At 32.0% G+C, this 14,245-nt stretch overlaps 4 protein-coding genes across 6 annotated transcripts in view; 1 reads left to right on the plus strand and 3 right to left on the minus strand.

The window, feature by feature from the left end:
• Nucleotides 1-4,014, minus strand: part of LOC115891810 (protein roadkill) — a 96,653-nt gene extending 92,639 nt beyond the window's left edge. For 2 of the 3 annotated variants that reach the window (XM_030912380.1, XM_030912379.1), the window contains exon 1: nt 958-1,180. In XM_030912380.1, coding sequence (XP_030768240.1) covers nt 958-971 — 14 coding nt within the window. In that variant the 5' untranslated portion in view covers nt 972-1,180. Of the gene's footprint in view, nt 1-957; nt 1,181-3,321; nt 3,356-3,809 lie in introns of those variants that run through there. The other variant, XM_030912381.1, reaches the window with a different exon arrangement.
• A 281-nt stretch (nt 4,015-4,295) lies between these two features.
• Nucleotides 4,296-6,238, plus strand: LOC115891811 (post-GPI attachment to proteins factor 2-like). Its single transcript, XM_030912382.1, has 6 exons — nt 4,296-4,356; nt 4,411-4,639; nt 4,694-4,855; nt 4,914-5,019; nt 5,085-5,303; nt 5,412-6,238. Exons 2-6 carry the CDS (start codon nt 4,460-4,462, stop codon nt 5,576-5,578), a joined length of 834 nt encoding a protein of 277 aa, XP_030768242.1. The 5' UTR covers nt 4,296-4,356; nt 4,411-4,459; the 3' UTR covers nt 5,579-6,238.
• A 745-nt stretch (nt 6,239-6,983) lies between these two features.
• On the minus strand, nt 6,984-10,022 carry LOC115891812 (surfeit locus protein 6 homolog). Its single transcript, XM_030912383.1, has 3 exons — nt 9,819-10,022; nt 7,354-9,759; nt 6,984-7,124 (listed from the first exon to the last, which is right to left on the minus strand). The coding sequence occupies exons 1-2, from the start codon at nt 9,934-9,936 to the stop codon at nt 9,020-9,022; spliced, it is 858 nt and encodes a 285-aa protein (XP_030768243.1). The 5' UTR covers nt 9,937-10,022; the 3' UTR covers nt 6,984-7,124; nt 7,354-9,019.
• Nucleotides 10,023-10,195: 173 nt separating this feature from the next.
• Nucleotides 10,196-13,506, minus strand: LOC115891813 (RNA polymerase II-associated factor 1 homolog). The gene is made up of 5 exons (XM_030912384.1): nt 13,297-13,506; nt 12,574-13,239; nt 12,237-12,412; nt 11,972-12,172; nt 10,196-10,842 (listed from the first exon to the last, which is right to left on the minus strand). Exons 1-5 carry the CDS (start codon nt 13,371-13,373, stop codon nt 10,295-10,297), a joined length of 1,668 nt encoding a protein of 555 aa, XP_030768244.1. The 5' UTR covers nt 13,374-13,506; the 3' UTR covers nt 10,196-10,294.
• Nucleotides 13,507-14,245: the final 739 nt, after the last annotated feature.

The raw sequence follows: 14,245 nt of genomic DNA on the forward strand, positions 1-14,245 counted from the left end.
GCCTAATTTTTAATATACAGGGTGTTCCTTAATGACATGCTAATATTTAAGGGCGTGATTCTTGGGCCAATTCTAAGAGAAAAACTTCATATGAATGTATGTCCTAAACATTTTAATTTCTGAGATACAGGGTGGTAAATTTTTCTATTTTTTTTTTCATTATAACTCTGATTTTATTACAGATATCATTATGAAACTTAATACACGACTTCTATGCATCAAAATACCTTTTTTGGTGTACAAAAATGTTTATTTATTTCAACCAGTGCCGTCCATATGGGTTTTACATTGAATATTTTTGGAGAAAAAACTGATTTCTCTCAAAATAAAAAATATTTTCAAAATGAAGTTTTTTTTTCTTAGAATAAGTCTAAGAATCACTTCCTTAAATATTAACATGTCATTAAGGAACACCCTGTATAATGTTAATATTTAATTTTTAACCACAAATTCTCTTGACAGGTGTCAATCAGAGACCAAAATAACATTACTCGCAAATTTTGAAGTATCATTAGTGGCAAAAGTTGAATGTTTGTTACCTTTTTCAATTAATTGAAAATTTATACCACAGATTTTCAAGGTTCTGAAAGAATGAAGCTATATCGAACGTATAAAAATCAGATACCTATTTTCAAGATATACTCAAACCGAACATTCATGGATTGTTACTGTTTTTCTTTCACATTTTCTGAAATAAAATTTGAATGTGTTTCTTCAAAAAAAAATGGTAAAACCAGAAAAACATCGCACATCGGCAACGTCGCACGCGACCCTCAAGTAGACCAGCCTAAAAAAATCAGGCTAAACCGAGGTCACCGGAATATAGTAATCTCGAGACGGGAAAAGATTTTTTTATAAATAACCCGTATTTTCCGACGTAATTTGACATTTAGATTAAACAAATTTAACGATAAAAATATACTTGAGCGTGTATCATTAAAAAAAAACGAAACCTACCTTGCTAAGGCCATCTTAACTAGATAATCCACACTTACGTCTCAGACGGACACTTTCTTTAATCAAGCGGATAAAAAAAGACACAATAAGCACAACTGTCCTTTTTCAAGTTCAGTTTATCAGGTATCTCAAAGTTTGACAACGCTGCGATCTCGGCAATAAGAAATAACGTATCGAACTGCATGCGCACCGCACATACTACCAGATACGACACTCAAACTGCTGTTCGCCGAAAACTGAGTCGTTGGATTTTCTCGGAGAGCGACAACACGCGTTCTGTCAAACCCTCCCCCTCTGCGCACACCCTCGGGGGCGTGGTCAAACGGTGAGCGGCGTTGCCGGCTGGAGCGAAGGGAAAGGACGAGGGCATGCAGGCGGATAGAAAGTCTATACAGTGAAAAATCGTTAAATTCGTAGTGCCTTTGTATCAGGTATACGGTGAATATGAGAAGTGTATCTTTCATAATTCCTGGCATATAAATGTGATAACTAAGTCCAATAAAAATCTTTTTAATACATTTTTTCTATCATATGAGATACAGGGTGTCCCAGGATGAGCGTACATTAGAAGTTTCTAGAGAACCACAATATCTAGATCGGAGATTTTTTTCACATAATTGTTTCGCATTGAGATCTATCGATTAAAAATATTTTCAATATGGCGGCACTTTCGGAAATACCGAAAGTTGACAACAACTTTCTTATTTTAAATGGGTTACCCCCATTTTTTATTATAGATTTAAATTCTCTGTACGCTTTTATGAATTTTGATATTAAACACTCTATACTCAACATTAACCGTTTTTGAGAAAAAAAAATTAATTTTTGGAGGAAAAAAACTGCCTGTCAAAAATTTTTATAGTCTCAACGTCAAATTTAGTGATTACCACAGCCACTGTGACATAAAGAGAAGACATGTGGCTATATATGTATTTCAAAAATTAAATGGTTTGAATGTCATATACCTAATATTGACCGTAGCTGTCATGGAATCGAGAGATTAAAAAATTATCATAAATATGTTTTTTTTCAAATGGAAACCCATTTTTTTATTTCACTAGTGAAATGTTTTTTTAATTCGCTACTTTTTGATTATACATATTCCTATACCTAAAATAAATCGTTTTTAAGTTATTTAATTTAAGATTTAGTTTTAAAGCGTATATTTTTCGGGTTTTTAACCAGTAACCTAACTAGTTTTAACCAGTAGTTTTTAACGCTCAGTCTGGGACACCCTGTATACCAAGATATCACCCATAAAAACTGATGAGACAGAAAAGACCTCGGAAAAGACATTCTAATAAATAAGACAACACTGGAAATAGTAGAAAAATATACAGGGTGGTCCGAATTGTATTTGGGATACTCCGGCAGCTTAATCTGCAGATAAAAATAAATAAAAAAGTTCGTATTAATGATATCCTAAAATGATTCGTTGCGGTGATACAGGGTGTACGTTAAAAATATTATTATTAGACCAGTTAAAAATATGTAAGTGGAAGCCCTACCATTAGGACACACATTGACATCGAAATCAAATTTCTCGTGTCAAAAACCTCTCAGATACCAATTTTCATCCAAATAAAGACGTTAGTTCAGAAGTTATTTGGAAAAAATCGAAATAAAAATGAAATTTCTACACCCTGTATCTACGAAACGGTGCATTTTACCGACATCAATTTAAAGGAACTTTTTTACTTACCTTTATCTGTAGAATATGTAGAATACAATTCGAGCCACCCCGTATACAGTGTGGTGTACTTAGTATACAACATTATGGGATTTTTTTTTATTAGAAGTCCCATCCTGGATTGGGAACTCTGTCAAAAGTTAGTGAACGTCCAATAACGATATCAGCGGTACTTGCTTAATGACTGCAAGTTGAACAACCTACAGTGTAGGTCAAAAATACGTACGTAAGTTTTGCGGGTGTTATAAATAATATTTACAATATATTTAGGTATGTTTTTTCGGTACATAGATGGTATTTACATATGAAAAAATATTTTGGGATTCCTAAACATAAACTAAGTACCCTGGCAACGGTAATAATAGACGTAAATGTAAAAAAAAATCTTCTGTAGATTATAAGGGCTTCTTAGCTCAGTCAATGGCAAAATACCCAACACTAGTCTGATTTAAGTTCAGTGTCTTTGTAAGCGTTCTTTGTAATGTTGCAAGCTAAAGAAAGACACCCTGTGGGTTATAGAACTGTAAGTAAAAATATGAAGAAAATATCTAACTGCTCCTGTAGATTTGTAGATTAAATTCAACTTCAAGGCTAAACTAAGCCATTTTAAAGTAGTATATAAAATTTCAAGTGCCTAGACTGTTTCAATAAAACAAAAAATGACTTTGACTTACTATGCTCCTTTGTTCAAACTCATATCAGCTACCCCTGAAAGAGAAACATAAATATAGTAGAATAAAAGTTGATATTGAAGATTGAAGGACAAATCATTTTATATCTGACTAAAGAAACAACCACAAAATGCTATCAGTAAGTTGAAAAAACCTCAACTATTTACTGAAAGATTATTTACGGACATATGCAAACTCAGCACCCATACTTGATCACAATTTTCTTTTATCATTAAGATGAAATAAAAAAATATCCTTAATAACGTATTTTCACATTTTAATCTATCCCCACCCTTGTGCATAACTATATCAATTACATACAAATATATTGCTTTTAAACCCCTCTCTAGTCAACTATAACAGATGATTATTAAATTAGGCTATCTCAAGTGAAGAAAATGAGCTAGCAAAAGCGTTTTTCTGCTATTTTCAGCACTTTAAATTAATGAATGCAGAGTTAACCTTCAAATTAGATATTAAGTCCTACTCACCAGTTGTTGCATAAGGATCGGTGCTGCTGGCACAGGGTGGACCTGGGACTCGTTTCAAATAGGAAAACTAAAGAAAAACTGTTTGATCTCTTAACACGACCAACGAACGTCTTTAAAAATCACTATTTAACAAAATATTGTGGAAAATTTAAAAATACACATACCACACAAACAAAAACTTATGTGACATTTGACAGTCCGTAGTCCGTGGTCTGTCAAATTGTTGGATAAAAAATATAGGAGATTTCGATTGATTGTTATATGACCCTCCTTTAAAAAAAATCAAGGAATTATTAAGGTTTCTAAGTTCAGTTTTATACGCAAATTGATATTTAAATTAATTTGTAATTATATTTGAAAATACTGTACTTATTAAACAGGTATTAAGCGAGTATATATTTTTTATGTTAGTCTCGTCGACAAACACTGTTCTGTGGTTATCTGTTATCTTACGTCATTTCAGTCAATAAAATATTTTGTTAATTTTAAAATTTTTGAACTATTTAATATTTAAGTAAAAGATAAATTTAGAATGGGCGAAAAAATGGTAGTATTTTATGTGATTATTTCTGAAAAGGCTAACTATTTTTATTCACCGTAGATTTGACAAAGAGAACCAACAATAAATTATTAGAAAAAAAAAATACAAGATGATAGTGAAAACTGAAGAACCTACTAATTCGAATCAAAACCAAGTGATTATTCACTACCGAATTAATTTTAAATACGTATGTCTTTATACAGTATCTATACCTTTAGGAGCACTAATCGTATGTCTTATATCCGCTTATATATTCCAATACGATGATGTACATGAAACTCATTGTCAGGTAATTTAACTTTTAACTAACATAGTAGTGGATTTTATAAATTAAATTTTATAGGTTTTTAATGTTGTACCTTCTATAAGTGCAGTGACTGGTATTAGTCCTCAAAAATACATTTGGAGAATTAGTATCGCGTTGCATATTGGACCAAGGGTTATAATATCTGCTGTGTACAAGGCATATCAGTTCAATATGATCAATCCTTTTGGAGAATCTCATGTGAGAGTTCTTGTCGTATGTTTGTTATTTTAACTAAATAAGTTTCATTTATTTTCAGTTAAAGTCTAAAGCACAATTATGGCTTAATATTGCCTATTTTCTTAATCTAATCGAAACAGGAGCACTGTGTGGTGTAACATATATTTCAAATAGAGAAAACTATCGTAAGTATATTTATATACCTTTTTTCAAAGGGCGTTCTTAATCTTAAGATTTTTTTATCTTTTAGCTGTTCATGAAAAATTGTTTATCACATTTATGGTAAGTAGTTTGGGGCACATGGTAGCCTGTATTAAAGGAACCAGATATGCTGCAGAGAGTAGAGACGACATAGAATCAGTAAAGGAGGGTTTGAAATATAAGAGGGATTTACTGATGCTGTCTCTAATGTGTACAGCTGGATTGTTGTTCTTCTTTCTTCAACATCGACTCTTTTGTTTCAGAATGGGTAAAGTATTAATTATAGTCTATTTAAAGAGGTAAAAACGGCGTCATGTTTGCTGTGTTTATTTATTTTTTTTTAATTCCTAATACATTTCTGAATAATTTTTTTCAGCTTTTAGTATGTTCGCCTTGTGTGAATACATAATAGCGGCGGCTAATATGGCGTTCCATATTTCTGTTGTCTGCGATTTTCCTACTGAAGACTTGATAGTGGGGAAAATAATTGATGATCAAACGTTTATAGACGACTGTTCGGGAGATTGCAAGAAATTCCAGTAGCGTCTCAAAGTATTTTCTCGTTTTTAATTATCAGTCTCTCGGATAATTTAAAATTCCACATCTTCCAAAAATTTGTTTTCGAAAGATACAAAAATAAAGCACAAATAGCATCTTTCAATAATTAATATTAAATTGTAATGAGTCAATTTAGAATCTGTAGAGGCTTTTGAGTCCCGTGATGCTATTTATAGAGTAATTCTTCATCAATTTGATAAAATTCTAGATTTATTAGTAACAATACAGGGCGTAAAGGAATAAGCGCAAAAAATATTTTATTAAAAATAAGAGGGCCATCCATTAATTCGCCACATTAATTGGGGGCGTCACATTAATGGTGAATGGTGAGAAAATCTAGGGGGAGGGGGTCAAGATGAATCGCATTAAATTTTAAGTAGGGGTGAGAGGAGTTTGGTTTGGTTGTCAAATATCGCGTAATTTTTTTCGTGCAAGAAATTATGTATGCAGGATGTCCCAGGTTGAGCGTGCATTAGAAGTTTCTATACAACCACAATGTCTAAATTGGAGATTTTTTGTTCACATCTCTGTTTTACAACAAGATCTATCCATTAAAAATATTTTCAATATGGCGACACTTCCGGAAATACCGGAAGTTGACAACAACTTTTTTATTTTAAATGGGTGTTCCCATTATTTATTACATACTTAAATTCTCTGTAAAATGTGCTATCTCTAGCGATTTGACCTCGCTGGCAAATTTTAACCCTTAATAACTTTTTTTCTAAGAAAAAAATATCTACATTTTTTTCGGCCATTCGATAGAGAATTAAAAGCTCTATCTCTGTGCAAAATTGCAGCTCTATCGGAGATACTTTAATTTTTAGGTCAAAATTTAGCAAAGGGGTTGGGATAATAAAGGCCTTAGATTTTCTAGAGCCGAAAAATTAAAGTATCTCCGATAGAGCTGCAATTTTGCATAGAGATAGAGCTTTTAATTCTCTATCGAATGGCCGAAAAAAATGTAGGTATTTTTTTCTTAGTTTTTGAGATATTTACGGTTTTCAAAAAAAATCTAACTCTTCTAGCTCGTTGGTCAAGTATTTTAATTAATTTATTATTTTATTTATTAGTTTTTAAAAATGCATTTTTAAAAAGAAACCTTCACCATTTTGTCAAGAAGATCAGAATTATTTTTGACTGTAAATTGTTGGATTCGTTGGCATCACTTTATACCATTTGAAAGTAAATATTGTGTACAGGGTGTCCCATTTTCGTGTGTTTTATGGGAACAACTGAATTTACTTTGATTTTCGAAGGACTATATATCGTTTATGTATTTCAGGCTTTGCAAATTCTTTTAATTATTTAAGCTTAATATTTTTTGATATACCTAGGTTGGAAAATAAAATACATTTGTACATATAATAAATTTATTCATGACAATAAGTATAATCGTAGTGGGTATATATTTCAGCTTTACAAATACAACGTGCAGTAGTATTAACATATCAATCGAATATTCTTCGGAGATCGGAATAGGCCTATGGTTGGTTCGCTGCTCAAGTGGGCTGTGGAACTCTGGAGCAATCTGAAACAAAGAATAAAAATATGAAATTGAACCGGTTGTGTTAACACTGCAAATAATCAATAAATAAAATTTAGATAATTTGAAATTCCGTAATTTTTTACAACTAGAATTAACTAAAATATATATTTTGAAGAGATACTAGTTTTAAAAATATAAATATTTAAATTTTAACTTAAATTATGTAAAAACATTTGCGTTTGTACTGAATGAGTCTTTACTTATATCTTACTTGTCAGGTAAGGCGGATTAAATATTAGCATATACACTGGAAGTTGTTTTGCCTATGGTTTTATCTCTGAAAGTAACTGAAAAAAAATCATGCAATTTTACTACAAATTTGTACTGTATGATCGAAAAAAGAACGGCTTCCTGTTGGCTTGGAAACGAACATTGATGAAATTTCCCTTATAATTTTACAGATTAAATGACAGCGATCTTTATTTCATAGCCATCACTGACGCCGTTTTTTTCGATCATATTGTATATTTCTATGTAATTTTTTTTTTCAGTGTATAGCCCAGTCAATCTGGAGGTTAAGTAATTTAGTAACCAATGAGTCTCAGCGGGAATGTGTAGATAATGATCTATTTAACCCAGTCAAAAGTCGGTCCCAGTGGGGAAAGTTTGAAAAAACCTAAACCAAATAAGTTGGCCTATGTATGTCACAAATTATTACCTAAACTGAAAATCTAAAAATACTATCATGTAGCTTTGATAAAGTGGCCATGGAATTAGTTTTAGAATTTTCTAAAAAGTAGCGACAGGAAAAAATAAAATTGTTTTTCGAAAAAATCGATTTTTTTAAATAACTCAGCAATACTTGAAATTTTTGAATCTTATTGAATGGCATCATGGTGGACATCCCAGGGCGGAAATTTGTCCAATTTAACGATGTTCGTATCTATTACAGTTTCCGAGATACCAATGCTCGTACCTCGAATTTGCAGCACCCTGTATACAATAAATATAAATTAAATCAGCTCACGGTCTTTGAGGGGTTAAATAGGAGACGATTATCTACACATCCCCGCTGAGATTGGTTGGTTACTAATTTTTTTCCACCTTTACATTATAATACTCTGCTACCATTTACTATACTAGTAGGCAAAACGACAGTTTTGTTGTAAAACTGAATGATCCTGTCATAGTATTCAGTCAAATAAAACGTCTTTTTTGGTCTACACGTAATAATTTACTTGATACGTTTTGCCTGAGAGGTAAAACGTTAGGTGTACACGGGGCTTAATATTGTTTATTTTGTTGGTTCCTATACATTCTCCATTTAATAAAATGCCAAATAATGAAACCAGAACTATTTTTAAGTTATGTGATCCTATATTATATTTATCAGATTTAGAGTCTATATGAGGAACTTAGATGCAAAATCCCTCCTTGATTGAAATCTATTACTAATAAATAATAAGAATAGAGCATAAATTTTAGGGAAAATTAATTATTTTTAAAACTAATTTATGATTTTTTCAAGAATAACTAATATTTTTACAATTTACTGTAATTTTCCAACTTTTTGCAAAGAGTGACTTTTGCATCTATCATCTCTATGTCTTGTATTTTTCCCAAAGAAAAAAATGTGATATTTTGCCTTTATCTAGTCATTTTTTTATGCTTTACAAATTTATTTATATATTGTGGCTCTCTATGTATTATCTTATATTTCTTGATATAGTAATATGTATATACGTAAGTTACTTTATATTGAAGTTATTCACTATAGGAATATTTAAAGAGTCTACAAGTCTGCTGAGGGGACTTCCATATTTGTAGATTTTTGATTAAATTTAAGTCCTAACCATGTTTTCCAAAGGTTCTTACTCTGTACCTTTTGCACAATAAATATATAGTTAAAAAAACAACCTTTTTTTGTAAAAATTTATTTAAAACCCTGGAATTATTTTTCCTCTCTTCGATGCACTTTTCATTTTCTTAACTTTCTTGTCTTTTTTCTTTTTGTCTATGTTCTCTTTCCGTTTCTTTTGCCGTTGTTCTTTTGACTTCTCTACTCCATGTATCCTAGCTTCCCACTTCTTTTTACTAGATCTCACTTTTTGTTCCTTCTTTTTTACCGATTTTTTCAGTAACGTCGGGTCGTCTTTGACTTTCTGGCCTTCGGCTTTAGCCAGGGCATTTTTCCAAGCTTTCTTTTCTTTAATTTGTACTACTTCGTGAATGTTACCTTCTTGTTCAAGCTTATCTAATACCTGTTTTTCTTCATTTATTTCTTCTAACAGTTTCTTTGGATCTTTCTTGTGCTTTTTGTGTTTCTTTTTTCCTAAATTTGCAAAGTCTATTTTGGAGTAAACTAGTTTATTTTCACTATTAAACATAGGCTTATTATCTTCTGTTACCTCTTCTTTAATCTCTTCCTTAATAGCAATTTTAGCAGCTCTCTCTAACTTTAACTTTGCCTTTCTTTCAACCTGTTTAGTTTTCTTCTTTAAACGGTTCTTCAAGCCTTTTTTTGCCAATTTTTCTTTGTAAGAGAGCCTTTTCTTGTTGCTTGTTATCGTTTTAAGGCGTTCTTCTAATTCTTGAAGCGATTTTGCTCTAGGCTTCTTATCAGAGGTTGTATCAATTTGATTACCATTTTCTACTTCCTCATCTGCTTCGTCAGTGCCTAAATTTTAGTTATACATTTATAATTCTGTTAGCTAAATAGATTAGACAAGAACTTACTTCTCCTTTGAGGAAAGGCGACTATTGAAAATAGGTGCGAGATAAATTGGTTTTCGTTGCGAAGTATCTGCTGGATCTTTTTATTGTCAAATTTGGTGTCTTTTTCAATTAAAGGCATTTTTAAAATTCAAAAGCATGTATATTTTTATGAAAATTAAATTTAGAAGGTTAGAAAAGTAACTTTGGTCTGAAGTTAGACGCTAAATTTTGTCAAATTGAAACCACAGATGAGGTAAAAGTAACAGGGATGGGTCTGTTTCAAAATTAGATCATATACGAAAATGTAATATATGATTTAGAGTAAGAAATGGACATTTTGTTTCATACTCTGTTATTAGAAATTAACAATCCTTACAAAAGAAAAAAAACTACTATAATATGAGCTTATACGCTTTATTGTGTCATGCTACAATCTAATAGAAAATACAATACAAAATAATATAGACAAATTCAAAAAAAGATACAGTTTCAATACTTTATTCACTTTCTGATCCTGAACGCGATTCTGACCCAGACCTGGATCTAGAGCCAGATTTAGACCTAGATCGGGACCTGGACCTTGAGACAGACCTAGACTTTGACCCAGAGGGCGACCTGCTCTTAGATTTACTCTTAGATCTGGATCTTGATCTTGAACGGGATTTGGACGCAGATCTTGATCTTGAAGGGGATTTGGAGGAGCGAGATCCAGACCTTGATCTAGAGGGTGACTTGGAAGCTGATTTGGACCTTGATCTTGATTTGGATCTTGATCTGGACTTGGATTTTGATCTTGAGCGTGATCTCGATCCACTGGCTGATCGCGATCTGGATCTAGATGCCGATTTTGATTTACTCGAGGATCTCGAGGAGGCTCTCGATTCTCTGACGCCATTTTCTTTGTCATTTTGCTCTTCGTTGCTCTCATTTCCACTATCTTTTGTCTCTTCCTGCTCTTGATCGGACTCTGCATGACTGTCGTCGCCTTGTTGCTGTTCTTGTTCATCTTGTTGCTCTTCCAATTCCATTTCTTCGTCATCTTCACCTGAAATACAACATACCATACAGGGTGTGCCACAAATTGGGTTTAAAAATAAAATGTGTATTAAAAAAAAATACTGAATGTTAATATAATATACAGTGGTCCCCAAAAATACGATGTATAAGGGAATGGTAAAGTCAACAGAAAAGTGAGGTTTAAAAATAAAATGTGTGTTTTGAAAAATATCGAAATTCAATATACATACAGAGTGCGCCAACAAGTTCAGTGTATGACTATAAAAATCCTTAAAATTTTGGCTTACAAATAAAATGTGCCTTTTAAAATAATGAAATTTAATATAATATACAAGGTGCCCCAAAAAGTGCGGTGTTTAAAAAAGTCCATGAGAATGCTATAGCCAACAGAAAAGTGAAAATTAAACAAATTATCTGTAAAAATCCTTAAAATGTTAGCTTTAAAAAATAAATTGTGTGTTTTAAAAGAACTGAAATTTCATATAATATACTGGGTTAGCCAAAAGTTCAGTATATAAAAAGTCCATGAGAATGGTATAGCCAACAGAAAAGTGAAAATTAATAAATTATCTATAAAAATTCTTTAAATTTCACTTTAAAAATAAATTGTGCATTTTAAAAGAAATACTGAAATTTCATATAATATACAGCGTGCGCCAAAAGTTCGGTAAATAAAAAGACCATGAGAATGGTATAGCCAGCAGAAAAGTGAATATTAAACAAATTATCTGTAAAAATCCTTAAAATTATGGCTTTAAAAATAAAATGTGTGTTTTAAAGGAAATACTGAAATTCGAAATAATATACAAGGTGCGCCGAAAAGTTCGCTGTCTAAAAAATGTCAAAAAGAATGGTAGTAATGGTAGTGAGCAGAAAAATTAAAATTAAACAAATGATCTATAACAAACCTGAAAATTCTGGCTTTAAAAACAAAATGCGTGTTTAAAAAAATACTAAAATTTAATATAATATACAAGGTGAGCCAAAAAGTTCGGTGACCGAAAAAAAATGTTTTGTTTACAAAAAAGTCAAAGAGAAGTGAAATTTATAGAAATTATCTATCAAAATCTGGTAAATTTTGGTTTTAAAAATAAAATATTTTTTTCAGTTTTTTTGAGCAAACCTATAATCTCTAAAATTGTAATGTAGTAGTGTACCTGGCGGTTCTAACTGCTTTTCTCTGTACCGCTTCATCTTGAATTCCATTTCATTCATCGGTCTATGTTTAACAACCAGCCTGGTGTTACTGGGACCTTGACCAACCTTTTGCCTTCTCTTACTCAGTCTTACTCGAGTCTCTAACTCATTGTAATAGATACCATCTTGTCTCACCACAAAGAAATAATTCTCTTCATAGCCTAAATAAAATAATATAAAATTAAGCTATTCCTATGCACAATTAAGTGACTAGTAATAATTTACCTTTACTAGCTTTGCTTTTGACATTCCAGTTGTATTCTCTAGCCATTTTATATTCGTATTCTTCATCATCCCGATACGTTACATTATTAGCAAAGTCTTCTCTACGTTTAGTCAATGTTTCCTCAGTTGGTAAGAAGTATGCAACGAATTGTTCACCGCTTTCATCCATCACACCTCTAAAACACATTTTTTATTACCATACATTAAAAAAAGTAAAAAAAAAAATAAATAAAAAAAAAGACAAAATAAAATTTAAAGTCTAAAATAAAAAAAAAGTCTTAAAAAAGGAAAAGAAATGTCTAAAAATCGAAAAAGTTATTTAGTCTTTCAAACTTACCGAATCATTGCTTGTGACATTTCTTCAATCTGAGCTGGAACCTGCTTTCCTACTGGAGCAGGATCAGAATCAAATATGACCTGAGCACAAGGATATTTCCACAAGTTAAAGTCAGGATACAGAGGCAAAACTTCAACAGGCGTAACATTTGGCTTACTATAATGCTTTTCAATAGGCACCTTTGTATCGGAAAATGTTTTCTCGATAGCTTCGATTTGAGAATCACGGTCCATATAAAGTGTTTCACTATTAAATGACTTCTTAATACTAAATCCAACCTTTGCCTCGACTTTGTCCATAGTTTGAGGCTGGAACCTGGTCTGTTCCGTCGAAATATATTCAGTTCTACGCAACCAGGACACAGATTTTGCATGGTGCCGGGATCTTTTCGAATCCTGTGGCGTCAGGATGTCTTCTTCCAGTAATTTCTCATCTGCCGGGTCTAAAGTAGCCCCGTGATCGACGGCATATATATCTTTATTGATTAAGTCGATACTAACGCCTAGATCATGTTCTGTTAACACTTCATAGCGGTAGTTTCTTTCTAAAGATGTAGGATTGTACTGAATAAACCTGGACGACTCAAAAGGGTAGGAAATAAACTTTAGATCAAAGGGTATATCCGGAAGAGTGTTACAGTACTTTACTTTGCATATTAAATCCGACCTAAAAAGAATAAAAATATTTAAATATGGAATACGCATAAACGCCTGTATTTAGTACCTTTTTTCAACAGGTTTCGTCGGCCTTTCAGGGCGTTTTTCAACGGGATTTGACCCGTTCTGTATTGTAGGAGGCATGGCCCCAAATTAACTTAACATAAAACACCTTAAAATATTAATATAAACTAAAATAATGAACGCTCTGCTAATATTGGCTACCATTGACTTTTTGATTGACAGTTGATCGACGGCCTTCGCATGCTATTTGCGACGTTGTCAATATCATTATTTTATATAATTTTCTACTGAAGTGAAGTTATGTTATAAATTTTATTTATTGATTATTTGCAGTGTTAACACAACCGGTTCAATTTAATATTTTTATTCTTTGTTTCAGATTGCTCCAGAGTTCCACAGCCCACTTGAGCAGCGAACCAACCATAGGCATGGTACAAAGAATACAAGGTATGATATTGCGCAGGTTGGTCGCTACGTCACAGGTGATAACAGGCGCTATTGGTCAGCACGCTCCGCGCGCCAGTTTAAATCGTCACGGTATTGTTATAAACCTGTTTTTTTGTTTATATTTTCGTTAGTATATTCTGTGGTTTATATACCGTCATTGAATTATCGCTAAGCAAGTAACTATGGAGCAGTGCGTAAGGAGTTGGGCTAGGAAGCGAGAGACCGGGGTTCGAATCTCGGCGGGACATAACTTTTTTTTTTAAATACTGTTGTATTCTATAGTTTATTTTTGTAGTATAAAAGAAAGAACTATTTATTCTGTCCCCATAAAACACACGAAAATGGGACACCCTGTACACAATAATTAATTTCAAATGGTATAAAGTGATGCCAACAAATCCAACAAATTTACAGTCAAAAATAATTCTGACCTTCTTGACAAAATGGTGAAGGTTTTTTTTTTTAAAATGCTTTTTAAAAAAATTTTAAATGATGCCACCAAATTTACAGTCAAAAATAATTCTGATCTTCTTGACAGGTGAAGG

Source organism: Sitophilus oryzae, unplaced genomic scaffold, assembly GCF_002938485.1.
Source record: "Sitophilus oryzae breed Bouriz unplaced genomic scaffold, Soryzae_2.0 scaffold_119_pilon_pilon, whole genome shotgun sequence".
Lineage (NCBI taxonomy): Eukaryota > Metazoa > Arthropoda > Insecta > Coleoptera > Curculionidae > Sitophilus > Sitophilus oryzae.